Here is a 27,126-nt window from a genome sequence, read left to right as displayed (position 1 = left end):
GATGAGCAAGCTTTACATGGCCATTGCCTTAAACTCTGCCATGTAGCTTGCTGCTGATCACATTTATTATTATTATTATTATTATTATTATTATTATTATTAATTATTATTATTATTATTATTATTATTATTATTATTATTATTATTATTATTATTATTAAATAACTGCATAAAAACCTGATACATTTTAATACAATTTAAATCCCAGGTCCACTGGGTGTCGGTAGGCACATTTTCAGCTCTAACGTCTACAAAAAAAGAAGGGGGCGTTTGCATTTGATGTAGCCTAAATACATTGTTGTTTGCTACATACGTGCACTAAAATGTTAGGTTTCTGCACCCTTTCCAGTGCACTATGTATGTAATAACCAGCTATTTTACTTCCGAGATTTGACGGAAGTCTGACTGACGTCTCCAGCGACTGCAGGTTCGAGTCGGCTTAAGTGCTGGATTTACAGAAGTCGTGTTAAATACATTTGGAGTAACAATGGGTACGTTTTTATTCTTTATGGTACAGAAATGAAATAAAACGGGACACGTAGTGGTAACCTACTAAAATATTCATATGCATAGGTTACAACTTGGCGAATACAAGCAATGTTTGCTGAAATGTTAGCTGCCGCAACACTGTATTTAAACAAAATTAGTGAAATACAAACATATATATATATCATAACGCTTTTGTCTGTCTGTATTTGCTTATATGCTTACATTTCTTATTGCCGGTTTAGCTATATCACAAATCGCTTTATCTGCGATAGGTTTATTTATTATTTGTTAAATGATTTATTTGTCTGTGTCTTTACATCTGAGTTCAAATTTTTTATCAGTAATATAAAAGTATTTTAGATGTAATTAATGTAAAATTAAAACTTAATAGATTAATCAGCTTTTCTTGTTTCCAGTCGGAACTAGTGCAGAGTGAACACTGACGTGGCCTTTATGTAGCAGAACTCTGGGTTGTGTCCCAAATCACACCATACTTCCTACCCACTACTAAGTGACGATTAAAATAATGTTTTACTGAATATTACTACTTTTTATAATAATATATATAATATATTTATAATTTAATGATAATACAGTAATTTTGTTTTTATAATAATATAATTCTAATATTATTATTATTTAAATTCACACTATTCCATTTTAAAGTCTCTCATTAGATAGATTGTATTATGGGTGCATTGTTTGGAGATGTCTTGCTTATCTACCCTAATATGACACACCAGTATGAAACGTGTTGCTTTTCCCAGTTCATGATAATTAGTATCAGAGGCACTGGTCATTGTAGTGTCTGAATTTTACTTTGGGCAGCAAACAGTTTGGATTTTATGAATAGGTGTTATACATAGGTCCATTATAAGGTTTTACATGCCACAATCTGCAAGACAGATGATGGAAAGGAAAGGATGCACATCAATACAGTTTTTGTAGTGGATCTGTAATAGATTATGCTGCACCATTGGATGTGCTTCATGGCACCCACTTTGGAAACCGTTGCCCTACGGATTGCAAAATACAGCAACTCTCACATCTGACAATTTGTGGAAATGACTAAGATCCCAACAGTATCATGGCATACAGTTTATTTTAAATTCCAAGTAAAAATTTACATGGAACAAACTTCTTTTCACTTTAATCTAGTTGTAACCCTTATGCTTTATACTGACAACTTTGTTTAAATTAGACATATTTAAATGCACTTTGGGCGTCACGGTGGCTCAGTGCTACGTAGCACTGTCGCCTCACAGCAAGTAGGTCCTGGGTTTGATCTCCAGGGTCCTTTCTGTGTGGAGTTTGCATGTTCTTCCCGTGTCTGTGTGGGTTTCCTCCGGGAGCTCCGGTTTCCTCCCACAGTCCAAAGACGTGCAAGTGAATTGGAGATACTAAATTGTCCATGACTGTGTTTGACATTAAACTTGTGAACTGATGAATCTTACCAGTAATTACCGTGTCTGTTATGAATGTAACCAAAGTGTGTAAAAACATGACGTTAAAATCCTAATAAATAAAAAAATAAATAAAAATGCACTTCTTTTAATCAACATTTTATGCTGTTCTCTGCTGTCATCAACTTTCTCTGCTGTTATTATTTCTGCCTAATTTATTTCACAGGCACATGTGGACTGCACAGAATTTGATTATTTGTTTCTTTCTTAGCAGTGAATACAGGGACATCTCTGGTGCTGTCCACTCTGTTGTCAGTGCTGGTCTTTGCAGGCATGCAGATGTTCAGCAAGCAGCTGGCCTCTTCTGAGTGGCTCACCATCCTGGGAGGCTTTCTGGGTTCAGTGCTTTTTATCTGCTCACTTACTGTATCCTTGACTGCTCTGTTGTAGAATTGTGGCTTTTGTAATGTTTTTTGAGTTATAGAAAATGCCTAAAGATGTTTTATATACATAAAGGAATAACGAGTGAGGATTTCTATTCTATTTCTTTTACCCAAAAACAAGGACTTTGAACTTCTGCACTTTAATATTGTCACTACAGAGTGAGGCAGCAGTAGCTCAGTGGTTAGGATACAGGAAGGTTACTGGTTCAAGCCCCACATCTGTTAGGTTGCCACTGTTCGGCCTTTAACCCTCAATAACTTGCAGTCTATACTGTCACAATTGTAAGTTGCTATAAAGGCATCTGCTAAATGCAATAAATGTAAATGAGTGTTTGTAAAGATACGCTGTATAGCCAAAAGTATGCAAAAGATTTGTGGACACCCCTCCCAATTTTTAAGTTCAGGTTTCAATAACACCCATTGGAAACTGCTGTATAAAATCATGTATATACAACAAATTATAAGTTTCCAACATTGTGACAAGAATTTTAATGAGCTCTTTCCTGTTTCCGCATGACTTTGCTGTCTGTGCACACAGTGAAGTCTTTAAAGGCATGCTTTGGTGTGAATGAACTCTGCCTGCACAGAGCCCTGAATTTAACCACACTGAATATTTTTTGGATAAATTGAAAACTTGATTGTGAATCAGGTTGATTGTGAATCAGATTGTGAATTCTCATTCAAGATCAGTGCCTGACTTCACAAAGTAACTGTTTAAATAAAATCAAATGATTTATAAAACAAGTCTTCACTCAAAAAAGTGTTGTCATGTAGTTGTGTGGGGAAAATTGTTTTTGTGAATACATTAGAGATTTCTGCACCGTTCTGGCTTCCCTTAACTTTCATTTTTAGGCATTCAACAATCTGGAGAACCTGGTCTTTGGCAAAGGCTTCCAGGCAAAGATCTTCCCAGAAAGTAAGTGTGCACACCACTACAACCATCCAAAACACAGACTACAAAACAATCAAAATACTTTTGTGATACCTTGCAAAAATCCAACATACAGTTGGTTACAGAGAAACAGTGCTGAGAAGAATAAAGCTGACTCTGATGAATCCAACAAACCTATTACAATGATTATCAGATTATGCAGCACTGCTTGTGTTTGCAAAAAAATCAGCTGCAAGACCAGTTTAAAAAAGACAGATTTTATTGACATGACAAATGCTCTGTGCTCATATAGTCTTACTGTAGGGCCAGTGTTACAAACAAGATAATTTATAGGTGAAACATAGAGGTTTTGTTTCTCAGTGGGTGGAACCTAGTCTAAAAAAAGTTTATGAACCACTGGATGAGAATGTATTGACTTTTTTCTGGCTGAGGTAGTTGAGTTCCTGATGTTTCCAATCTATTGTTATTTTGTAATTGTTGCAGAGTTGACACAGGCTTTAATAGCTAAAAAATAATATGATGTCTCTTTCTCTTTTTCAGTTATTTTGTGTCTGTTTCTGTCCATGTTTGCCTCTGGTCTGGTGCACAGAGTGTGTGTCACCACATGGTGAGTATCACAAAGCTGCTGATTAAAGCATGTGGACAGACATGGAATAATGATGTGCACTTACTATTTAGTAGCTTAACATAGCAAAGAGTGGCAACCCAGTATAAAGGATTTTTGCCTGGGTCACAGTTTTTGTATCTTCATTATATTAAGTTGAAGATGTTCCATTTGACATATAATGCCTAGTCTATGGTTTATGGCCAGTCGTACCAATCTACCATCAAAGCCAGCCACTCTAGTTGGCTGTCTGGTTTGGTCATCGTTATAGCGTTAGATAGTTAAACAAAGCTTTTTTTGTCATTTTATTTGTACATTCTCTAGTAGTTTGCATAGTAATAACTGACCAAAATGACCAAGGGAATTTGACCGTAGTCATTTATACGAGGGTTCTTCAAAAAGTTTCCACATTTTTTAAACTCTATTTATTAAGAATTTCAAAAACAAATTACATCACCTTTCTACACAGTCACCTTTCGATGCATTTTTCCCAGCGTTGTACCAACTTTTTAATGCCATCAGCAAAACATGTTTTTGGTTGAGCACGTAGCCATTGATGCACCGCTGCTTTCACATCATCACATGAAAATCTTCTTCCCCTTAAAGCTTCTCTGAGCGGTCCAAAAAGGTGAAAATCAGATGGTGCTAAATCCAGACTACAAGCTCTCTCTCAGTCTCTCAGACACGACCAATTACTACTCCTCCCACCCTCACCGTTTTCAACCAAAACATAAAAGTGCAGAAACTTTTTGAAGATCCCTCATATAAATGTTGATTGGTGTGTTAAGGCAGTACATATATACAGTACATACATATTGTAGTGACGAAGAAGTAATTGTTTGACATGAGGCATATTTTAATATTTGGTGCGCAGATCTGATCATTTGTCCTTGTCTTTCTTTACAGTTTAATATTTTCTGTCTTCGCCCTCTACTACATCAACAAAGTGTCAGCAGCTCTTTATCAGGTAGCTGCTCCCACCACAGCCCCCGTCAAAACCGCTGGCAAGAGCAAGAAGAAGAACTGAAACTGCCCTGAACAGTCCCAACGATCACAGAAACACTTATAATCTGGAACTCTTATGTTTTATTTTCCCTTTCTAGCATTTCTACATTCCCATTTCCCAGCCCAGTCAGGAGTTAAATGAAGATTTTCACCCATCAGGTTCATGTACATATTAATATGTTTACACAGATCATTGTTTTAGTTCACATAGTGCAGGTGATTCCCGAGTGGGACTGGAAACAACTGTTGTAGCTATGTAAACTGCTTACCTTTAAAACATATTTTTGTTAATGGATTTGATATTAAAACACTTTGATACATGTATATTGTATTTTTGTGGCTATTTTTAAGAGTAAATAATAGTAAATAATCAAGGGCAGATGGAATGCCTTTTGATTTTAGCTTATATATACAAATATCAAGACGGGCAGACCAAGTCATATAGAGTGTAGAATGGGCAGAGGTAGCTCAGCGGTTAAGGTAAATGACTAGTAATCAGACGGTCACTGGTTCAAGCCCCACATCTGCCAGGTTGCCACTGTTGGGCCCTTGAGCAAGGCCCTTAACCCTCAATTGCTTGCAGTGTATACAGTCTCAATTGTAAGTTGCTTTAGATAAAAGCGTCTGCCAAATGCCAAAAATGTAAATGTAGAATTGGTCACACCAGAATTACTTAACAGTACATGATAAAAGGAGACCCCCCCCCATGTGTGAAAGATGCCAAACACAATAATAAAGCACATCCTGATAGAATTCCCCAATTACATCAAAGAGAGACAACTACACATAGAAGGAACTGTTAAGAAACACTCACCTAAGAAAACACAAAAGCAATCCTAAACTTTCTTGCAGTAAAAATAAAAAAAAGTATAAGAAAGAACTAACCATAACACTGATCATGCCATGTGTATAAAGTGGCACTCAAATAAAATATATACATATACACATGTACAATAATGCTTTACCTGCATATCCCCACTTGTTTGGGTCAGAGCGTCATTGTATGTGGAGCCTAGAGTATTAAGGGCCTAATGTATTCAGGATTCATATCAACAACCTTCTATTCACAAGCCCAAAGCTCTACTATGCTATCGCTGTTTCACACTGATACATTGCTTACAAATTCCATGAATTTTTTTGCCAATTTGTTACACTAAATAACATTTGATCCTTTATTAGAAATGTATCATAAAAACAAGACCACAAGAAAAAACAAAACATTTTTTAATGTTATTCTATTTATTAAAGGAAAATATTTATGCAACACCTTTATCGATCATGTGACAATATAATTTAATAAAAGTGGTTATACCACCTTTATTACCACCTTTACTACCAACACCTGTAAATAAATGCTTTAAATGTCTGGGGGTCAGTGTTTCACATCACTGCGGAGTGATGTTAAACCAATTTCTTCTTTGCAATGTCACCTTTAAGCCACATTGGAATGCCAGTTTAAGGTCCTGTCACAGCATCTCAATTCGGTTCAAGTCAGGACTTTGATTAGATTCACTTCACGTAACATTTTGAATAATTGGCCTTGATTTTTTTTTCTTTTGAGCTATTTAGAGATGGCCCCTTGTTCTTTAAATTGTTGTCTTGTTGCTTAATGGACTGATGACCTAATTCTCATTAGGTATTTTCTAGTAGAGAGCAGAAGTCATGGTTTGGTCAGTTGTGGCAAGTCACACAGGCCCTGAAGCCACAAAGCATACCCACCCCATCATACACCATGCAACTTGCAAATCCTACAAGTCTCTGAACTCTAAAATACCTTTCTTCAAAGAATTTGTTCTTAATTAGTGGTTTGCTAGTAAAGGTGGAGAGTGCTGTTTAATAAGTCAGTCAATGTGTTTTTCTGCCTTATTTGGTTAAGCTTTCCACTGGAAAGGCCATAGCCTTATTCAGTGGCACCACGTGATAAAAAGCATTGAGCATACTACTGTGAGGATGGGATGCTTCAGCATATTAATTGAATGTTTAGTCAAAATAAGTATTGATTTGCAATAATACTTTTCTCTGAGAGGACATGTTGACAATTGGTGCTAAAGCTGGAAAGAGACTGAAATGAAGGAATGTGTTTTTTTCTTATGGTGTTGAGGGCTGTCAAGGGCACAAGGGACACATAATAATTCCAGAAAAAATTACAATCTTTTACGAACTGGTAATGTTACACAGTGCAGCCTAGCTTAAGGTTTAAAAGCCAGTTATATTTCAATGGCAACTATAAAATCAAATACTAATGAACAAAACCACTCTTGTTTTCCCATTTATGAGCAAAACAGCTTTGGGGTCAGCTGAGTGTCATGAGGTTGATAAAGAAAATAAAACCCCAGTCATGCATTGCTCTGTGAACCTAGAAATTAGAGCTTTTTCTGATACTGCAAAACAATTATGTACATGTTGAAAATATGTATTTAGGTATACACTTTGTAGTTCTACAATTACTGACTGTAGTCCATCTGTTTCTCTGCTTTGTTAGCCCCCTTTCATGCTGTTCTTCAATGGTCAGGACCCCAACAGAACCACTACAGAGCAGGTATTATTTGAGTGGTGAATCATTCTCAGCACTGCAGTGACACTGACATGGTGGTGGTGTGTTAGTGTGTGTTGTGCTGGTATGAGTGGATAAGACACAGCAGCACTGCTGGAGTTTTTAAACACCTCACTATCACTGCTGGACTGAGAATAGTCCACCAACCAAAAATATCCAGCCAACAGCACCATGTGGACAGCATCCTATGACAACTGATGAAGGTCTAGAAGATGACCAACTCAAACAGCAGCAATAGATGAGCGATCGTCTCTGACTTTACTTATCTACAAGGTGGCCAACTAGGTAGGAGTGTCTAATAGAGTGGGCAGTGAGTGGACACGGTATTTAAAAACTCCAGCAGCGCTGCGGTGTCTGATCCACTCATACTAGCACAACACACACTAACACACCACCACCATGTCAGTGTCACTGCAGTGCTGAGAATCATCCACCACCTAAATAATACCTACTCTGTGGGGGGTCCTGACCATTAAAGAACAGGATAAAAGCGGATGGACTACAGTCAATAATTGTAGAACTACAAAATTCTTCTGTATGGTAAGTAAAATGGACAGTGAGTGTAGAAACAAGGAGGTGGTTTTAATTTTATGGCTGATCAGTGTATATACACGCTGTATATATGAGATATGAAATCTATTCTATAAAATGAATGGTACGTGTTACAACTTTGTGTTAACAGTTTATGAAAGGCCAATTGTTGTCCAAAAGTGAGGTCCATAAAGGCACAGTTTGATGAGTTTGGTGGAAAGGAACAGTGGCTTACTTAGCACCCTGACAAACCTTAATGAACATCTTGTTGCCGGTGCCTGCCTGACCTAAGATGCAAATGGACACACATTTTCACAGACAGGAAACAGACTTTTCAGGGGCGTGCATTGTGTATTATAGCAACAAGAGGGCGCCAACACCATATTAATGCTCATGGTTTTGGCAAGCGCTTTAGCATCGAAGCTAACTGAAAGGTGTTCACAAACTTTTGGCCAGTTAGTGTATTTGGATTGGAAAGTGATATATGCACTAATGATTATGTCTCTACGCTATTTTAATTCACGTAATTCAAGTTTAATGTTTTGTAAAATGAAGGTCCGTATGTTTAGAGGTCAACATAGAAAAGCAGTTGTTTTTCTATTGGTCAGTGACACAGATTCCCAGATAAAAAATATCATGGTAGAAAATTCCATAAGGTTTTACTTGCAAATTTATTTCCACGAGAAATGTGTGAAACATACAATGACGTATTAGGGCCACTTTAAAGAAAAATATTTTTTTGATTTTGATTTTGAGAATAAAGTCATATAAATTTCGATTTTGAGATTAAAGTCAAAATAATTACGAAATTAAAGTTGAAATATTACGGCCATAGCAACCTCCTTGTGTTAAATGAGGGATGATCATGATTTGTTATACTTTCATATCGGTTTCACAAATAAAGAAATCCCCAATCTCCTGCACAATCTCCTGTTTGTTATTAGCGTACGGACGATGAAACGGCTTTGCAATAAACTGTGTTTATTTAGAAGAACGTGCGCCACTGGTGCGCTCAGCATCTGCGTCGTCAGCAGTACTTCGACCGAGCCTTATGGACTCGTACGATAGACTAAAGCCGGATGGCATCGCTATAAATGGTTGCATTGATGGGTTTAGTCGTCATGTCATGTGGATGGAAGCGTATAATACAGTACAAACAGCCACCCAAAAATAATCACGGGTTATTGGATAACCACAGTAACACTGATTATAAGCTGCCCTCGGCATTTGCGTGCCGATCCAGGTACTGAGACCCGTGCTTCTCTGAACTGACAAGCCTGCGACAGCTGCACACTCTTTGGCCGTAATATTTCGACTTTAATCTCGAAATAATTTCGACTTTAATCTCAAAATAATTTTGACTTTAATCTCGAAATAATTTCGACTTTATTCTCATAATATTTCGACTTTAATCTCGAAATAATTTCGACTTTATTCTTATAATATTTCGACTTTAATCTCGAAATAATTTCGACTTTATTCTCATAATATTTTGACTTTATTCTAATACTATTTAGACTTTATTCTCATAATATTTTGACTTTAATCTCGAAATCGAAAATTATACTACTTTATTCTCGAAATTACAACCTAAAAATATTTTTTAGTGGCCCCAATACGCCGTCGTAGAAACAAAAGTCTGCGATACACTGAATTTTTTTTTTCCTAACAGAAATGTACTTCATATTTTAGACAGCTCAAAAACAACCATAAATACAATAAAGCACAAATCTAGGTCTATTTTACTGAACAAAGGTAATTAGGTACAAATACAGACAGAACATTTTTGTCATGGAACACTGTCAGGAATCAGAAAAAAGCAGTTTAAAAACAAGGAAAACCTGTTTTATGACATGAAACTTGTTTAAACGTGCTGGTATGGGAAACACGGGAGGGTCAGTTTAGAATAGCCAGTTCATGTTCTGCAAGTTTGCATGTTTATCAGAACCTTCCTGTGTGCACTGTGGCACATACATTTAATACTCATTGATAAGGATGGTGTCCATATACTTTCAGCCATATACTTTACCTCTAGTCATGGATTGTTGTTACATTTGTTCTTTGATATACACTGATCAGCCATAACATTAAAACCACCTCCTTGTTTCTACACTCACTGTCCATTTTATCAGCTCCACTTACCATATAGAAGCACTTAGATGGACTACAGTCAGTAATTGTAGAACTTCAATTTCTTTTTAGCCTGCTTTTACCCTGTCCTCAATGGTCAGGACCCCCACAGGACCACCACAGAGCAGATATTATTTAGGGGGTGGATCATTCTCAGCACTGTAGTGATAATGACATGGTGGTGGTGTGTTAGTGTGTATTGTGCTGGTATGAGTGGATCAGACACAGCAGTGCTGCTGGAGTTTTTAAAAACCATGTCCAGTCACTGTCCATTCTATTAGACACTCCTACCTATTTGGTCCACCTTGTAGATGTCAAGTCAGAGACAATCGCTCATCTATTGCTGCTGTTTGAGTTGGTCATCTTCTAGATCTTCATCATTGGTCACAGAACACTGCCCACAGGGTGCTGTTGGCTGGAGAGTCCTACTATTGAAGAACAGCATGAAAGGGGGTTAACAAAGCATGCAGAGAAACAGATGGACTACAGTCAGTAATTGTAGAACTACAAAGGGCTCCTATATGGTAAGTGGAGCTGATAAAATGGACAATGTGTGTAAAAACATGAAGGTGGTTTTAATGATATGGCTGATGGGTGTATATTACTGAGGAAAAACCCAGCATTATCAGTGTGGGTGTGACTTATGTAATATTCAGTAAGAAACAATGCATCAATATGTAATCTAGGTTTAAATAAGACTCCAGTGAAACATACGTTTTATCAAGTATTACCTTTTTGATTCAATTTTTTTCTATATTGCCTATTTTCCTCAATATGTTACTAGATTATTTAACAAAATATGATTATAGCAAAAAGAAAACTTGAGTAAAACCAAAACGTATAATAATTTTCATTTAAGGGCCAAAGTAATCCAATGCCCATATCACCTTTGTGAAAAAGTAAATGCCCCTTTTAATTAGTACCTGTTTCAACCTCCTTTAGCAGCAGTAACCACAACTGAACACTTTCTGTAACTTAATATTTTGCTATAGACAAATCAGATTAGACACACTACTAGGCTTCCATGCACCACCTGCTCCTTTTAGGTCTTACATCAGCGTCTTCATTGGGTTTAAGTCAGAGCTTTGACTAGACCACACCAAAACATTTTAAACCATGCACACGTTAGCTTTAATATTTTAAATAACTGCCCTGTTGCACTTAATTACAATCCAGTGTCAGCTCATGGACAGATGTTCCTACCATCCTTCACCAGAATTTTCTGATAGAGCATAGAATTTATTGTTAACTCAAGAACAATTCCTGGGTAATTTAACTGCAGTTCCAAATTTCCTCCTTTTGATGGCTCTTCATTTAAGATTTTATGAAGGCCCAGAGACTTGGACATTTGTTTATAACCATTTTCAGATATTAGGACAATGTTTTCCTCAGTTGAACAATGGCTGTTTTCCTGTAGAAACTTTAAGGTGAGTGCTCAAATTAATGGTAGGTTTTACAATGAGGCAGATTTACTAATTCTACATGGTTGTTGACATCAAGTCTGGCTTTTGTCAGACCAAAAATCCCTATTGAGCAAGCCGAGGGCGACAGTGGCAAGAAAAAATTCTCTTAAAATTACAGGAAGAAACCTTGAGAGGAACCAGACTCATCAGGGACCCATCCTTCTTGGGTGACCTGGAGGATACTTTAAATAAATAGGATTTACACAAACTACAAACACAAAATTAAATTGAACTGAAAGTTATAACTAGCAAAAAATAATTGGAGTTCTTCATTATTCAGTCCAGTCTGTGATAAAGTCCATTGTAAGTTATAGACATTTTTGGTGCAAACATGCCAGGTACCCGTCACATCTAGTAGGAGAAGCATTGTTGGCACTGCAGTTTAACCTCGAGAGGGTAAACAGGTTTCCATCAGAACCACCTCAGGGTAAAACAACAGAAGATGTAGTTACAATGTGAAATCGTTAAGAGTAAAATGTCAGTATTACAGAGAGTAGCTTTAGACTCCGGCACCCCTAATTATTACAGCATAACTAAGTTTGCTTGTTTAGTTTAAAAAGACTAATCAAAAGCCTGAGTAAATAAATGTTTTCAATGTAGACTTGCATTAAGTAAGATTAAATTGTTTTTACTAGCCTGTAATTTGTTATAAAGTGGTCAAAGAAATTCTTATAATAAGAATTTAATTTTCATCATCTGCTTTATCTTGGTCAAGACCATTATGCTTCATCGTCCATATCTGACAGCTGGTGTCACACACTGAGGAACCAATCAATTGCCTTTTCAGGATGTCTCGGGCTGAAGATTTAATTTTTTCATGTCACCAGTAGCCCACTGGCAGTGCTGCATAGCCCATGCAAGCCTCTGTTTCTTTTTTTGCCATTTTAGCAATGGCTTTCTTTCTTTTTTTTCACACAACCTGTCAAACCTGCAGCTCAACATCTTATCTTTGTAGTTGAGAATGAGACTCTAACCAATGTTAAGCTTGTTATTTGTCTGTGTCTTTACATCTGAGTTCAATTTTTTTATCAGTAATATAAAAGTATTTTAGATGTAATTAATGTAAAATTAAAACTTAATAGATTAATCAGCTTTTCTTGTTTCCAGTCGGAACTAGTGCAGAGTGAACACTGACGTGGCCTTTATGTAGCAGAACTCTGGGTTGTGTCCCAAATCACACCATACTTCCTACCCACTACTAAGTGACGATTAAAATAATGTTTTACTGAATATTACTACTTTTTATAATAATATATATAATATATTTATAATTTAATGATAATACAGTAATTTTGTTTTTATAATAATATAATTCTAATATTATTATTATTTAAATTCACACTATTCCATTTTAAAGTCTCTCATTAGATAGATTGTATTATGGGTGCATTGTTTGGAGATGTCTTGCTTATCTACCCTAATATGACACACCAGTATGAAACGTGTTGCTTTTCCCAGTTCATGATAATTAGTATCAGAGGCACTGGTCATTGTAGTGTCTGAATTTTACTTTGGGCAGCAAACAGTTTGGATTTTATGAATAGGTGTTATACATAGGTCCATTTTAAGGTTTTACATGCCACAATCTGCAAGGCAGATGATGGAAAGGAAAGGATGCACATCAATACAGTTTTTGTAGTGGATCTGTAATAGATTATGCTGCACCATTGGATGTACTTCATGGCACCCACTTTGGAAACCGTTGCCCTACGGATTGCAAAATACAGCAACTCTCACATCTGACAATTTGTGGAAATGACTAAGATCCCAACAGTATCATGGCATACAGTTTATTTTAAATTCCAAGTAAAAATTTACATGGAACAAACTTCTTTTCACTTTAATCTAGTTGTAAACCTTATGCTTTATACTGACAACTTTGTTTAAATTAGACATATTTAAATGCACTTTGGGCGTCACGGTGGCTCAGTGCTACGTAGCACTGTCGCCTCACAGCAAGTAGGTCCTGGGTTTGATCTCCAGGGTCTTTTCTGTGTGGAGTTTGCATGTTCTTCCCGTGTCTGTGTGGGTTTCCTCCGGGAGCTCCGGTTTCCTCCCACAGTCCAAAGACGTGCAAGTGAATTGGAGATACTAAATTGTCCATGACTGTGTTTGACATTAAACTTGTGAACTGATGAATCTTACCAGTAATTACCGTGTCTGTTATGAATGTAACCAAAGTGTGTAAAAACATGACGTTAAAATCCTAATAAATAAAAAAATAAATAAAAATGCACTTCTTTTAATCAACATTTTATGCTGTTCTCTGCTGTCATCAACTTTCTCTGCTGTTATTATTTCTGCCTAATTTATTTCACAGGCACATGTGGACTGCACAGAATTTGATTATTTGTTTCTTTCTTAGCAGTGAATACAGGGACATCTCTGGTGCTGTCCACTCTGTTGTCAGTGCTGGTCTTTGCAGGCATGCAGATGTTCAGCAAGCAGCTGGCCTCTTCTGAGTGGCTCACCATCCTGGGAGGCTTTCTGGGTTCAGTGCTTTTTATCTGCTCACTTACTGTATCCTTGACTGCTCTGTTGTAGAATTGTGGCTTTTGTAATGTTTTTTGAGTTATAGAAAATGCCTAAAGATGTTTTATATACATAAAGGAATAACGAGTGAGGATTTCTATTCTATTTCTTTTACCCAAAAACAAGGACTTTGAACTTCTGCACTTTAATATTGTCACTACAGAGTGAGGCAGCAGTAGCTCAGTGGTTAGGATACAGGAAGGTTACTGGTTCAAGCCCCACATCTGCCAGGTTGCCACTGTTCGGCCTTTAACCCTCAATAACTTGCAGTCTATACTGTCACAATTGTAAGTTGCTATAAAGGCATCTGCTAAATGCAATAAATGTAAATGAGTGTTTGTAAAGATACGCTGTAAAGCCAAAAGTATGCAAAAGATTTGTGGACACCCCTCCCAATTTTTAAGTTCAGGTTTCAATAACACCCATTGGAAACTGCTGTATAAAATCATGTATATACAACAAATTATAAGTTTCCAACATTGTGACAAGAATTTTAATGAGCTCTTTCCTGTTTCCGCATGACTTTGCTTTCTGTGCACACAGTGAAGTCTTTAAAGGCATGCTTTGGTGTGAATGAACTCTGCCTGCACAGAGCCCTGAATTTAACCACACTGAATATTTTTTGGATAAATTGAAAACTTGATTGTGAATCAGGTTGATTGTGAATCAGATTGTGAATTCTCATTCAAGATCAGTGCCTGACTTCACAAAGTAACTGTTTAAATAAAATCAAATGATTTATAAAACAAGTCTTCACTCAAAAAAGTGTTGTCATGTAGTTGTGTGGGGAAAATTGTTTTTGTGAATACATTAGAGATTTCTGCACCGTTCTGGCTTCCCTTAACTTTCATTTTTAGGCATTCAACAATCTGGAGAACCTGGTCTTTGGCAAAGGCTTCCAGGCAAAGATCTTCCCAGAAAGTAAGTGTGCACACCACTACAACCATCCAAAACACAGACTACAAAACAATCAAAATACTTTTGTGATACCTTGCAAAAATCCAACATACAGTTGGTTACAGAGAAACAGTGCTGAGAAGAATAAAGCTGACTCTGATGAATCCAACAAACCTATTACAATGATTATCAGATTATGCAGCACTGCTTGTGTTTGCAAAAAAATCAGCTGCAAGACCAGTTTAAAAAAGACAGATTTTATTGACATGACAAATGCTCTGTGCTCATATAGTCTTACTGTAGGGCCAGTGTTACAAACAAGATAATTTATAGGTGAAACATAGAGGTTTTGTTTCTCAGTGGGTGGAACCTAGTCTAAAAAAAGTTTATGAACCACTGGATGAGAATGTATTGACTTTTTTCTGGCTGAGGTAGTTGAGTTCCTGATGTTTCCAATCTATTGTTATTTTGTAATTGTTGCAGAGTTGACACAGGCTTTAATAGCTAAAAAATAATATGATGTCTCTTTCTCTTTTTCAGTTATTTTGTGTCTGTTTCTGTCCATGTTTGCCTCTGGTCTGGTGCACAGAGTGTGTGTCACCACATGGTGAGTATCACAAAGCTGCTGATTAAAGCATGTGGACAGACATGGAATAATGATGTGCACTTACTATTTAGTAGCTTAACATAGCAAAGAGTGGCAACCCAGTATAAAGGATTTTTGCCTGGGTCACAGTTTTTGTATCTTCATTATATTAAGTTGAAGATGTTCCATTTGACATATAATGCCTAGTCTATGGTTTATGGCCAGTCGTGCCAATCTACCATCAAAGCCAGCCACTCTAGTTGGCCGTCTGGTTTGGTCATCGTTATAGCGTTAGATAGTTAAACAAAGCTTTTTTTGTCATTTTATTTGTACATTCTCTAGTAGTTTGCATAGTAATAACTGACCAAAATGACCAAGGGAATTTGACCGTAGTCATTTATACGAGGGTTCTTCAAAAAGTTTCCACATTTTTTAAACTCTATTTATTAAGAATTTCAAAAACAAATTACATCACCTTTCTACACAGTCACCTTTCGATGCATTTTTCCCAGCGTTGTACCAACTTTTTAATGCCATCAGCAAAACATGTTTTTGGTTGAGCACGTAGCCATTGATGCACTGCTGCTTTCACATCATCACATATAAATCTTCTTCCCCTTAAAGCTTCTCTGAGCGGTCCAAAAAGGTGAAAATCAGATGGTGCTAAAAGTGATATATGCACTAATGATTATGTCTCTACGCTATTTTAATTCACGTAATTCAAGTTTAATGTTTTGTAAAATGAAGGTCCGTATGTTTAGAGGTCAACATAGAAAAGCAGTTGTTTTTCTATTGGTCAGTGACACAGATTCCCAGATAAAAAATATCATGGTAGAAAATTCCATAAGGTTTTACTTGCAAATTTATTTCCACGAGAAATGTGTGAAACATACAATGACGTATTAGGGCCACTTTAAAGAAAAATATTTTTTTGATTTTGATTTTGAGAATAAAGTCATATAAATTTCGATTTTGAGATTAAAGTCAAAATAATTACGAAATTAAAGTTGAAATATTACGGCCATAGCAACCTCCTTGTGTTAAATGAGGGATGATCATGATTTGTTATACTTTCATATCGGTTTCACAAATAAAGAAATCCCCAATCTCCTGCACAATCTCCTGTTTGTTATTAGCGTACGGACGATGAAACGGCTTTGCAATAAACTGTGTTTATTTAGAAGAACGTGCGCCACTGGTGCGCTCAGCATCTGCGTCGTCAGCAGTACTTCGACCGAGCCTTATGGACTCGTACGATAGACTAAAGCCGGATGGCATCGCTATAAATGGTTGCATTGATGGGTTTAGTCGTCATGTCATGTGGATGGAAGCGTATAATACAGTACAAACAGCCACCCAAAAATAATCACGGGTTATTGGATAACCACAGTAACACTGATTATAAGCTGCCCTCGGCATTTGCGTGCCGATCCAGGTACTGAGACCCGTGCTTCTCTGAACTGACAAGCCTGCGACAGCTGCACACTCTTTGGCCGTAATATTTCGACTTTAATCTCGAAATAATTTCGACTTTAATCTCAAAATAATTTTGACTTTAATCTCGAAATAATTTCGACTTTATTCTCATAATATTTCGACTTTAATCTCGAAATAATTTCGACTTTATTCTTATAATATTTCGACTTTAATCTCGAAATAATTTCGACTTTATTCTCATAATATTTTGACTTTATTCTAATACTATTTAGACTTTATTCTCATAATATTTTGACTTTAATCTCGAAATCGAAAATTATACTACTTTATTCTCGAAATTACAACCTAAAAATATTTTTTAGTGGCCCCAATACGCCGTCGTAGAAACAAAAGTCTGCGATACACTGAATTTTTTTTTTCCTAACAGAAATGTACTTCATATTTTAGACAGCTCAAAAACAACCATAAATACAATAAAGCACAAATCTAGGTCTATTTTACTGAACAAAGGTAATTAGGTACAAATACAGACAGAACATTTTTGTCATGGAACACTGTCAGGAATCAGAAAAAAGCAGTTTAAAAACAAGGAAAACCTGTTTTATGACATGAAACTTGTTTAAACGTGCTGGTATGGGAAACACGGGAGGGTCAGTTTAGAATAGCCAGTTCATGTTCTGCAAGTTTGCATGTTTATCAGAACCTTCCTGTGTGCACTGTGGCACATACATTTAATACTCATTGATAAGGATGGTGTCCATATACTTTCAGCCATATACTTTACCTCTAGTCATGGATTGTTGTTACATTTGTTCTTTGATATACACTGATCAGCCATAACATTAAAACCACCTCCTTGTTTCTACACTCACTGTCCATTTTATCAGCTCCACTTACCATATAGAAGCACTTAGATGGACTACAGTCAGTAATTGTAGAACTTCAATTTCTTTTTAGCCTGCTTTTACCCTGTCCTCAATGGTCAGGACCCCCACAGGACCACCACAGAGCAGATATTATTTAGGGGGTGGATCATTCTCAGCACTGTAGTGATAATGACATGGTGGTGGTGTGTTAGTGTGTATTGTGCTGGTATGAGTGGATCAGACACAGCAGTGCTGCTGGAGTTTTTAAAAACCATGTCCAGTCACTGTCCATTCTATTAGACACTCCTACCTATTTGGTCCACCTTGTAGATGTCAAGTCAGAGACAATCGCTCATCTATTGCTGCTGTTTGAGTTGGTCATCTTCTAGATCTTCATCATTGGTCACAGAACACTGCCCACAGGGTGCTGTTGGCTGGAGAGTCCTACTATTGAAGAACAGCATGAAAGGGGGTTAACAAAGCATGCAGAGAAACAGATGGACTACAGTCAGTAATTGTAGAACTACAAAGGGCTCCTATATGGTAAGTGGAGCTGATAAAATGGACAATGTGTGTAAAAACATGAAGGTGGTTTTAATGATATGGCTGATGGGTGTATATTACTGAGGAAAAACCCAGCATTATCAGTGTGGGTGTGACTTATGTAATATTCAGTAAGAAACAATGCATCAATATGTAATCTAGGTTTAAATAAGACTCCAGTGAAACATACGTTTTATCAAGTATTACCTTTTTGATTCAATTTTTTTCTATATTGCCTATTTTCCTCAATATGTTACTAGATTATTTAACAAAATATGATTATAGCAAAAAGAAAACTTGAGTAAAACCAAAACGTATAATAATTTTCATTTAAGGGCCAAAGTAATCCAATGCCCATATCACCTTTGTGAAAAAGTAAATGCCCCTTTTAATTAGTACCTGTTTCAACCTCCTTTAGCAGCAGTAACCACAACTGAACACTTTCTGTAACTTAATATTTTGCTATAGACAAATCAGATTAGACACACTACACAATACTTCAAGCGTCTTTGAGTATCTTGAAAAGCGCTATATAAATAAAATGTATTATTACTAGGCTTCCATGCACCACCTGCTCCTTTTAGGTCTTACATCAGCGTCTTCATTGGGTTTAAGTCAGAGCTTTGACTAGACCACACCAAAACATTTTAAACCATGCACACGTTAGCTTTAATATTTTAAATAACTGCCCTGTTGCACTTAATTACAATCCAGTGTCAGCTCATGGACAGATGTTCCTACCATCCTTCACCAGAATTTTCTGATAGAGCATAGAATTTATTGTTAACTCAAGAACAATTCCTGGGTAATTTAACTGCAGTTCCAAATTTCCTCCTTTTGATGGCTCTTCATTTAAGATTTTATGAAGGCCCAGAGACTTGGACATTTGTTTATAACCATTTTCAGATATTAGGACAATGTTTTCCTCAGTTGAACAATGGCTGTTTTCCTGTAGAAACTTTAAGGTGAGTGCTCAAATTAATGGTAGGTTTTACAATGAGGCAGATTTACTAATTCTACATGGTTGTTGACATCAAGTCTGGCTTTTGTCAGACCAAAAATCCCTATTGAGCAAGCCGAGGGCGACAGTGGCAAGAAAAAATTCTCTTAAAATTACAGGAAGAAACCTTGAGAGGAACCAGACTCATCAGGGACCCATCCTTCTTGGGTGACCTGGAGGATACTTTAAATAAATAGGATTTACACAAACTACAAACACAAAATTAAATTGAACTGAAAGTTATAACTAGCAAAAAATAATTGGAGTTCTTCATTATTCAGTCCAGTCTGTGATAAAGTCCATTGTAAGTTATAGACATTTTTGGTGCAAACATGCCAGGTACCCGTCACATCTAGTAGGAGAAGCATTGTTGGCACTGCAGTTTAACCTCGAGAGGGTAAACAGGTTTCCATCAGAACCACCTCAGGGTAAAACAACAGAAGATGTAGTTACAATGTGAAATCGTTAAGAGTAAAATGTCAGTATTACAGAGAGTAGCTTTAGACTCCGGCACCCCTAATTATTACAGCATAACTAAGTTTGCTTGTTTAGTTTAAAAAGACTAATCAAAAGCCTGAGTAAATAAATGTTTTCAATGTAGACTTGCATTAAGTAAGATTAAATTGTTTTTACTAGCCTGTAATTTGTTATAAAGTGGTCAAAGAAATTCTTATAATAAGAATTTAATTTTCATCATCTGCTTTATCTTGGTCAAGACCATTATGCTTCATCGTCCATATCTGACAGCTGGTGTCACACACTGAGGAACCAATCAATTGCCTTTTCAGGATGTCTCGGGCTGAAGATTTAATTTTTTCATGTCACCAGTAGCCCACTGGCAGTGCTGCATAGCCCATGCAAGCCTCTGTTTCTTTTTTTGCCATTTTAGCAATGGCTTTCTTTCTTTTTTTTCACACAACCTGTCAAACCTGCAGCTCAACATCTTATCTTTGTAGTTGAGAATGAGACTCTAACCAATGTTAAGCTTGTTATTTGTCTGTGTCTTTACATCTGAGTTCAATTTTTTTATCAGTAATATAAAAGTATTTTAGATGTAATTAATGTAAAATTAAAACTTAATAGATTAATCAGCTTTTCTTGTTTCCAGTCGGAACTAGTGCAGAGTGAACACTGACGTGGCCTTTATGTAGCAGAACTCTGGGTTGTGTCCCAAATCACACCATACTTCCTACCCACTACTAAGTGACGATTAAAATAATGTTTTACTGAATATTACTACTTTTTATAATAATATATATAATATATTTATAATTTAATGATAATACAGTAATTTTGTTTTTATAATAATATAATTCTAATATTATTATTATTTAAATTCACACTATTCCATTTTAAAGTCTCTCATTAGATAGATTGTATTATGGGTGCATTGTTTGGAGATGTCTTGCTTATCTACCCTAATATGACACACCAGTATGAAACGTGTTGCTTTTCCCAGTTCATGATAATTAGTATCAGAGGCACTGGTCATTGTAGTGTCTGAATTTTACTTTGGGCAGCAAACAGTTTGGATTTTATGAATAGGTGTTATACATAGGTCCATTTTAAGGTTTTACATGCCACAATCTGCAAGGCAGATGATGGAAAGGAAAGGATGCACATCAATACAGTTTTTGTAGTGGATCTGTAATAGATTATGCTGCACCATTGGATGTACTTCATGGCACCCACTTTGGAAACCGTTGCCCTACGGATTGCAAAATACAGCAACTCTCACATCTGACAATTTGTGGAAATGACTAAGATCCCAACAGTATCATGGCATACAGTTTATTTTAAATTCCAAGTAAAAATTTACATGGAACAAACTTCTTTTCACTTTAATCTAGTTGTAAACCTTATGCTTTATACTGACAACTTTGTTTAAATTAGACATATTTAAATGCACTTTGGGCGTCACGGTGGCTCAGTGCTACGTAGCACTGTCGCCTCACAGCAAGTAGGTCCTGGGTTTGATCTCCAGGGTCTTTTCTGTGTGGAGTTTGCATGTTCTTCCCGTGTCTGTGTGGGTTTCCTCCGGGAGCTCCGGTTTCCTCCCACAGTCCAAAGACGTGCAAGTGAATTGGAGATACTAAATTGTCCATGACTGTGTTTGACATTAAACTTGTGAACTGATGAATCTTACCAGTAATTACCGTGTCTGTTATGAATGTAACCAAAGTGTGTAAAAACATGACGTTAAAATCCTAATAAATAAAAAAATAAATAAAAATGCACTTCTTTTAATCAACATTTTATGCTGTTCTCTGCTGTCATCAACTTTCTCTGCTGTTATTATTTCTGCCTAATTTATTTCACAGGCACATGTGGACTGCACAGAATTTGATTATTTGTTTCTTTCTTAGCAGTGAATACAGGGACATCTCTGGTGCTGTCCACTCTGTTGTCAGTGCTGGTCTTTGCAGGCATGCAGATGTTCAGCAAGCAGCTGGCCTCTTCTGAGTGGCTCACCATCCTGGGAGGCTTTCTGGGTTCAGTGCTTTTTATCTGCTCACTTACTGTATCCTTGACTGCTCTGTTGTAGAATTGTGGCTTTTGTAATGTTTTTTGAGTTATAGAAAATGCCTAAAGATGTTTTATATACATAAAGGAATAACGAGTGAGGATTTCTATTCTATTTCTTTTACCCAAAAACAAGGACTTTGAACTTCTGCACTTTAATATTGTCACTACAGAGTGAGGCAGCAGTAGCTCAGTGGTTAGGATACAGGAAGGTTACTGGTTCAAGCCCCACATCTGCCAGGTTGCCACTGTTCGGCCTTTAACCCTCAATAACTTGCAGTCTATACTGTCACAATTGTAAGTTGCTATAAAGGCATCTGCTAAATGCAATAAATGTAAATGAGTGTTTGTAAAGATACGCTGTAAAGCCAAAAGTATGCAAAAGATTTGTGGACACCCCTCCCAATTTTTAAGTTCAGGTTTCAATAACACCCATTGGAAACTGCTGTATAAAATCATGTATATACAACAAATTATAAGTTTCCAACATTGTGACAAGAATTTTAATGAGCTCTTTCCTGTTTCCGCATGACTTTGCTTTCTGTGCACACAGTGAAGTCTTTAAAGGCATGCTTTGGTGTGAATGAACTCTGCCTGCACAGAGCCCTGAATTTAACCACACTGAATATTTTTTGGATAAATTGAAAACTTGATTGTGAATCAGGTTGATTGTGAATCAGATTGTGAATTCTCATTCAAGATCAGTGCCTGACTTCACAAAGTAACTGTTTAAATAAAATCAAATGATTTATAAAACAAGTCTTCACTCAAAAAAGTGTTGTCATGTAGTTGTGTGGGGAAAATTGTTTTTGTGAATACATTAGAGATTTCTGCACCGTTCTGGCTTCCCTTAACTTTCATTTTTAGGCATTCAACAATCTGGAGAACCTGGTCTTTGGCAAAGGCTTCCAGGCAAAGATCTTCCCAGAAAGTAAGTGTGCACACCACTACAACCATCCAAAACACAGACTACAAAACAATCAAAATACTTTTGTGATACCTTGCAAAAATCCAACATACAGTTGGTTACAGAGAAACAGTGCTGAGAAGAATAAAGCTGACTCTGATGAATCCAACAAACCTATTACAATGATTATCAGATTATGCAGCACTGCTTGTGTTTGCAAAAAAATCAGCTGCAAGACCAGTTTAAAAAAGACAGATTTTATTGACATGACAAATGCTCTGTGCTCATATAGTCTTACTGTAGGGCCAGTGTTACAAACAAGATAATTTATAGGTGAAACATAGAGGTTTTGTTTCTCAGTGGGTGGAACCTAGTCTAAAAAAAGTTTATGAACCACTGGATGAGAATGTATTGACTTTTTTCTGGCTGAGGTAGTTGAGTTCCTGATGTTTCCAATCTATTGTTATTTTGTAATTGTTGCAGAGTTGACACAGGCTTTAATAGCTAAAAAATAATATGATGTCTCTTTCTCTTTTTCAGTTATTTTGTGTCTGTTTCTGTCCATGTTTGCCTCTGGTCTGGTGCACAGAGTGTGTGTCACCACATGGTGAGTATCACAAAGCTGCTGATTAAAGCATGTGGACAGACATGGAATAATGATGTGCACTTACTATTTAGTAGCTTAACATAGCAAAGAGTGGCAACCCAGTATAAAGGATTTTTGCCTGGGTCACAGTTTTTGTATCTTCATTATATTAAGTTGAAGATGTTCCATTTGACATATAATGCCTAGTCTATGGTTTATGGCCAGTCGTGCCAATCTACCATCAAAGCCAGCCACTCTAGTTGGCCGTCTGGTTTGGTCATCGTTATAGCGTTAGATAGTTAAACAAAGCTTTTTTTGTCATTTTATTTGTACATTCTCTAGTAGTTTGCATAGTAATAACTGACCAAAATGACCAAGGGAATTTGACCGTAGTCATTTATACGAGGGTTCTTCAAAAAGTTTCCACATTTTTTAAACTCTATTTATTAAGAATTTCAAAAACAAATTACATCACCTTTCTACACAGTCACCTTTCGATGCATTTTTCCCAGCGTTGTACCAACTTTTTAATGCCATCAGCAAAACATGTTTTTGGTTGAGCACGTAGCCATTGATGCACTGCTGCTTTCACATCATCACATATAAATCTTCTTCCCCTTAAAGCTTCTCTGAGCGGTCCAAAAAGGTGAAAATCAGATGGTGCTAAAAGTGATATATGCACTAATGATTATGTCTCTACGCTATTTTAATTCACGTAATTCAAGTTTAATGTTTTGTAAAATGAAGGTCCGTATGTTTAGAGGTCAACATAGAAAAGCAGTTGTTTTTCTATTGGTCAGTGACACAGATTCCCAGATAAAAAATATCATGGTAGAAAATTCCATAAGGTTTTACTTGCAAATTTATTTCCACGAGAAATGTGTGAAACATACAATGACGTATTAGGGCCACTTTAAAGAAAAATATTTTTTTGATTTTGATTTTGAGAATAAAGTCATATAAATTTCGATTTTGAGATTAAAGTCAAAATAATTACGAAATTAAAGTTGAAATATTACGGCCATAGCAACCTCCTTGTGTTAAATGAGGGATGATCATGATTTGTTATACTTTCATATCGGTTTCACAAATAAAGAAATCCCCAATCTCCTGCACAATCTCCTGTTTGTTATTAGCGTACGGACGATGAAACGGCTTTGCAATAAACTGTGTTTATTTAGAAGAACGTGCGCCACTGGTGCGCTCAGCATCTGCGTCGTCAGCAGTACTTCGACCGAGCCTTATGGACTCGTACGATAGACTAAAGCCGGATGGCATCGCTATAAATGGTTGCATTGATGGGTTTAGTCGTCATGTCATGTGGATGGAAGCGTATAATACAGTACAAACAGCCACCCAAAAATAATCACGGGTTATTGGATAACCACAGTAACACTGATTATAAGCTGCCCTCGGCATTTGCGTGCCGATCCAGGTACTGAGACCCGTGCTTCTCTGAACTGACAAGCCTGCGACAGCTGCACACTCTTTGGCCGTAATATTTCGACTTTAATCTCGAAATAATTTCGACTTTAATCTCAAAATAATTTTGACTTTAATCTCGAAATAATTTCGACTTTATTCTCATAATATTTCGACTTTAATCTCGAAATAATTTCGACTTTATTCTTATAATATTTCGACTTTAATCTCGAAATAATTTCGACTTTATTCTCATAATATTTTGACTTTATTCTAATACTATTTAGACTTTATTCTCATAATATTTTGACTTTAATCTCGAAATCGAAAATTATACTACTTTATTCTCGAAATTACAACCTAAAAATATTTTTTAGTGGCCCCAATACGCCGTCGTAGAAACAAAAGTCTGCGATACACTGAATTTTTTTTTTCCTAACAGAAATGTACTTCATATTTTAGACAGCTCAAAAACAACCATAAATACAATAAAGCACAAATCTAGGTCTATTTTACTGAACAAAGGTAATTAGGTACAAATACAGACAGAACATTTTTGTCATGGAACACTGTCAGGAATCAGAAAAAAGCAGTTTAAAAACAAGGAAAACCTGTTTTATGACATGAAACTTGTTTAAACGTGCTGGTATGGGAAACACGGGAGGGTCAGTTTAGAATAGCCAGTTCATGTTCTGCAAGTTTGCATGTTTATCAGAACCTTCCTGTGTGCACTGTGGCACATACATTTAATACTCATTGATAAGGATGGTGTCCATATACTTTCAGCCATATACTTTACCTCTAGTCATGGATTGTTGTTACATTTGTTCTTTGATATACACTGATCAGCCATAACATTAAAACCACCTCCTTGTTTCTACACTCACTGTCCATTTTATCAGCTCCACTTACCATATAGAAGCACTTAGATGGACTACAGTCAGTAATTGTAGAACTTCAATTTCTTTTTAGCCTGCTTTTACCCTGTCCTCAATGGTCAGGACCCCCACAGGACCACCACAGAGCAGATATTATTTAGGGGGTGGATCATTCTCAGCACTGTAGTGATAATGACATGGTGGTGGTGTGTTAGTGTGTATTGTGCTGGTATGAGTGGATCAGACACAGCAGTGCTGCTGGAGTTTTTAAAAACCATGTCCAGTCACTGTCCATTCTATTAGACACTCCTACCTATTTGGTCCACCTTGTAGATGTCAAGTCAGAGACAATCGCTCATCTATTGCTGCTGTTTGAGTTGGTCATCTTCTAGATCTTCATCATTGGTCACAGAACACTGCCCACAGGGTGCTGTTGGCTGGAGAGTCCTACTATTGAAGAACAGCATGAAAGGGGGTTAACAAAGCATGCAGAGAAACAGATGGACTACAGTCAGTAATTGTAGAACTACAAAGGGCTCCTATATGGTAAGTGGAGCTGATAAAATGGACAATGTGTGTAAAAACATGAAGGTGGTTTTAATGATATGGCTGATGGGTGTATATTACTGAGGAAAAACCCAGCATTATCAGTGTGGGTGTGACTTATGTAATATTCAGTAAGAAACAATGCATCAATATGTAATCTAGGTTTAAATAAGACTCCAGTGAAACATACGTTTTATCAAGTATTACCTTTTTGATTCAATTTTTTTCTATATTGCCTATTTTCCTCAATATGTTACTAGATTATTTAACAAAATATGATTATAGCAAAAAGAAAACTTGAGTAAAACCAAAACGTATAATAATTTTCATTTAAAATGAAAGTAATCCAATGCCCATATCACCTTTGTGAAAAAGTAAATGCCCCTTTTAATTAGTACCTGTTTCAACCTCCTTTAGCAGCAGTAACCACAACTGAACACTTTCTGTAACTTAATATTTTGCTATAGACAAATCAGATTAGACACACTACACAATACTTCAAGCGTCTTTGAGTATCTTGAAAAGCGCTATATAAATAAAATGTATTATTACTAGGCTTCCATGCACCACCTGCTCCTTTTAGGTCTTACATCAGCGTCTTCATTGGGTTTAAGTCAGAGCTTTGACTAGACCACACCAAAACATTTTAAACCATGCACACGTTAGCTTTAATATTTTAAATAACTGCCCTGTTGCACTTAATTACAATCCAGTGTCAGCTCATGGACAGATGTTCCTACCATCCTTCACCAGAATTTTCTGATAGAGCATAGAATTTATTGTTAACTCAAGAACAATTCCTGGGTAATTTAACTGCAGTTCCAAATTTCCTCCTTTTGATGGCTCTTCATTTAAGATTTTATGAAGGCCCAGAGACTTGGACATTTGT

General features: G+C 36.5%; 4 protein-coding genes across 5 annotated transcripts in view; all 4 read left to right on the top strand.

The window, feature by feature from the left end:
- Positions 1-387: 387 nt before the first annotated feature.
- Positions 388-5,160, top strand: LOC134310354 (keratinocyte-associated protein 2-like). 2 transcript variants are annotated; one of them, XM_062991919.1, is made up of 5 exons: positions 388-491; positions 2,164-2,318; positions 3,188-3,251; positions 3,768-3,834; positions 4,738-5,160. In XM_062991919.1, exons 1-5 carry the CDS (start codon positions 488-490, stop codon positions 4,856-4,858), a joined length of 411 nt encoding a protein of 136 aa, XP_062847989.1. In that variant the 5' UTR covers positions 388-487; the 3' UTR covers positions 4,859-5,160. The 2 variants fall into 2 exon arrangements, with proteins under 2 accessions (XP_062847989.1, XP_062847990.1); XM_062991920.1 differs by having other exon boundaries at positions 393-491; positions 2,167-2,318.
- A 6,373-nt stretch (positions 5,161-11,533) lies between these two features.
- On the top strand, positions 11,534-15,581 carry LOC134310113 (keratinocyte-associated protein 2-like). Its single transcript, XM_062991631.1, has 4 exons — positions 11,534-11,561; positions 13,880-14,034; positions 14,904-14,967; positions 15,484-15,581. The coding sequence occupies exons 1-4, from the start codon at positions 11,534-11,536 to the stop codon at positions 15,552-15,554; spliced, it is 318 nt and encodes a 105-aa protein (XP_062847701.1). The 3' UTR covers positions 15,555-15,581.
- Positions 15,582-19,395: 3,814 nt separating this feature from the next.
- LOC134310112 (keratinocyte-associated protein 2-like) lies at positions 19,396-23,443 on the top strand. The gene is made up of 4 exons (XM_062991630.1): positions 19,396-19,423; positions 21,742-21,896; positions 22,766-22,829; positions 23,346-23,443. The coding sequence occupies exons 1-4, from the start codon at positions 19,396-19,398 to the stop codon at positions 23,414-23,416; spliced, it is 318 nt and encodes a 105-aa protein (XP_062847700.1). The 3' UTR covers positions 23,417-23,443.
- A 165-nt stretch (positions 23,444-23,608) lies between these two features.
- Positions 23,609-27,126, top strand: part of LOC134310111 (keratinocyte-associated protein 2-like) — a 7,593-nt gene continuing 4,075 nt past the window's right edge. The window contains exons 1-2 of the mRNA XM_062991628.1: positions 23,609-23,662; positions 24,573-24,642. Of these exons, the coding sequence (XP_062847698.1) occupies positions 23,609-23,662; positions 24,573-24,642 (124 nt within the window). The remainder of the gene's footprint in view (positions 23,663-24,572; positions 24,643-27,126) is intronic.

This window comes from Trichomycterus rosablanca, chromosome 3, assembly GCF_030014385.1.
Source record: "Trichomycterus rosablanca isolate fTriRos1 chromosome 3, fTriRos1.hap1, whole genome shotgun sequence".
Lineage (NCBI taxonomy): Eukaryota > Metazoa > Chordata > Actinopteri > Siluriformes > Trichomycteridae > Trichomycterus > Trichomycterus rosablanca.
The sequence above is the reverse complement of the archived record's forward strand: the minus strand, read 5'-3'. Positions and strand labels throughout refer to the sequence as shown.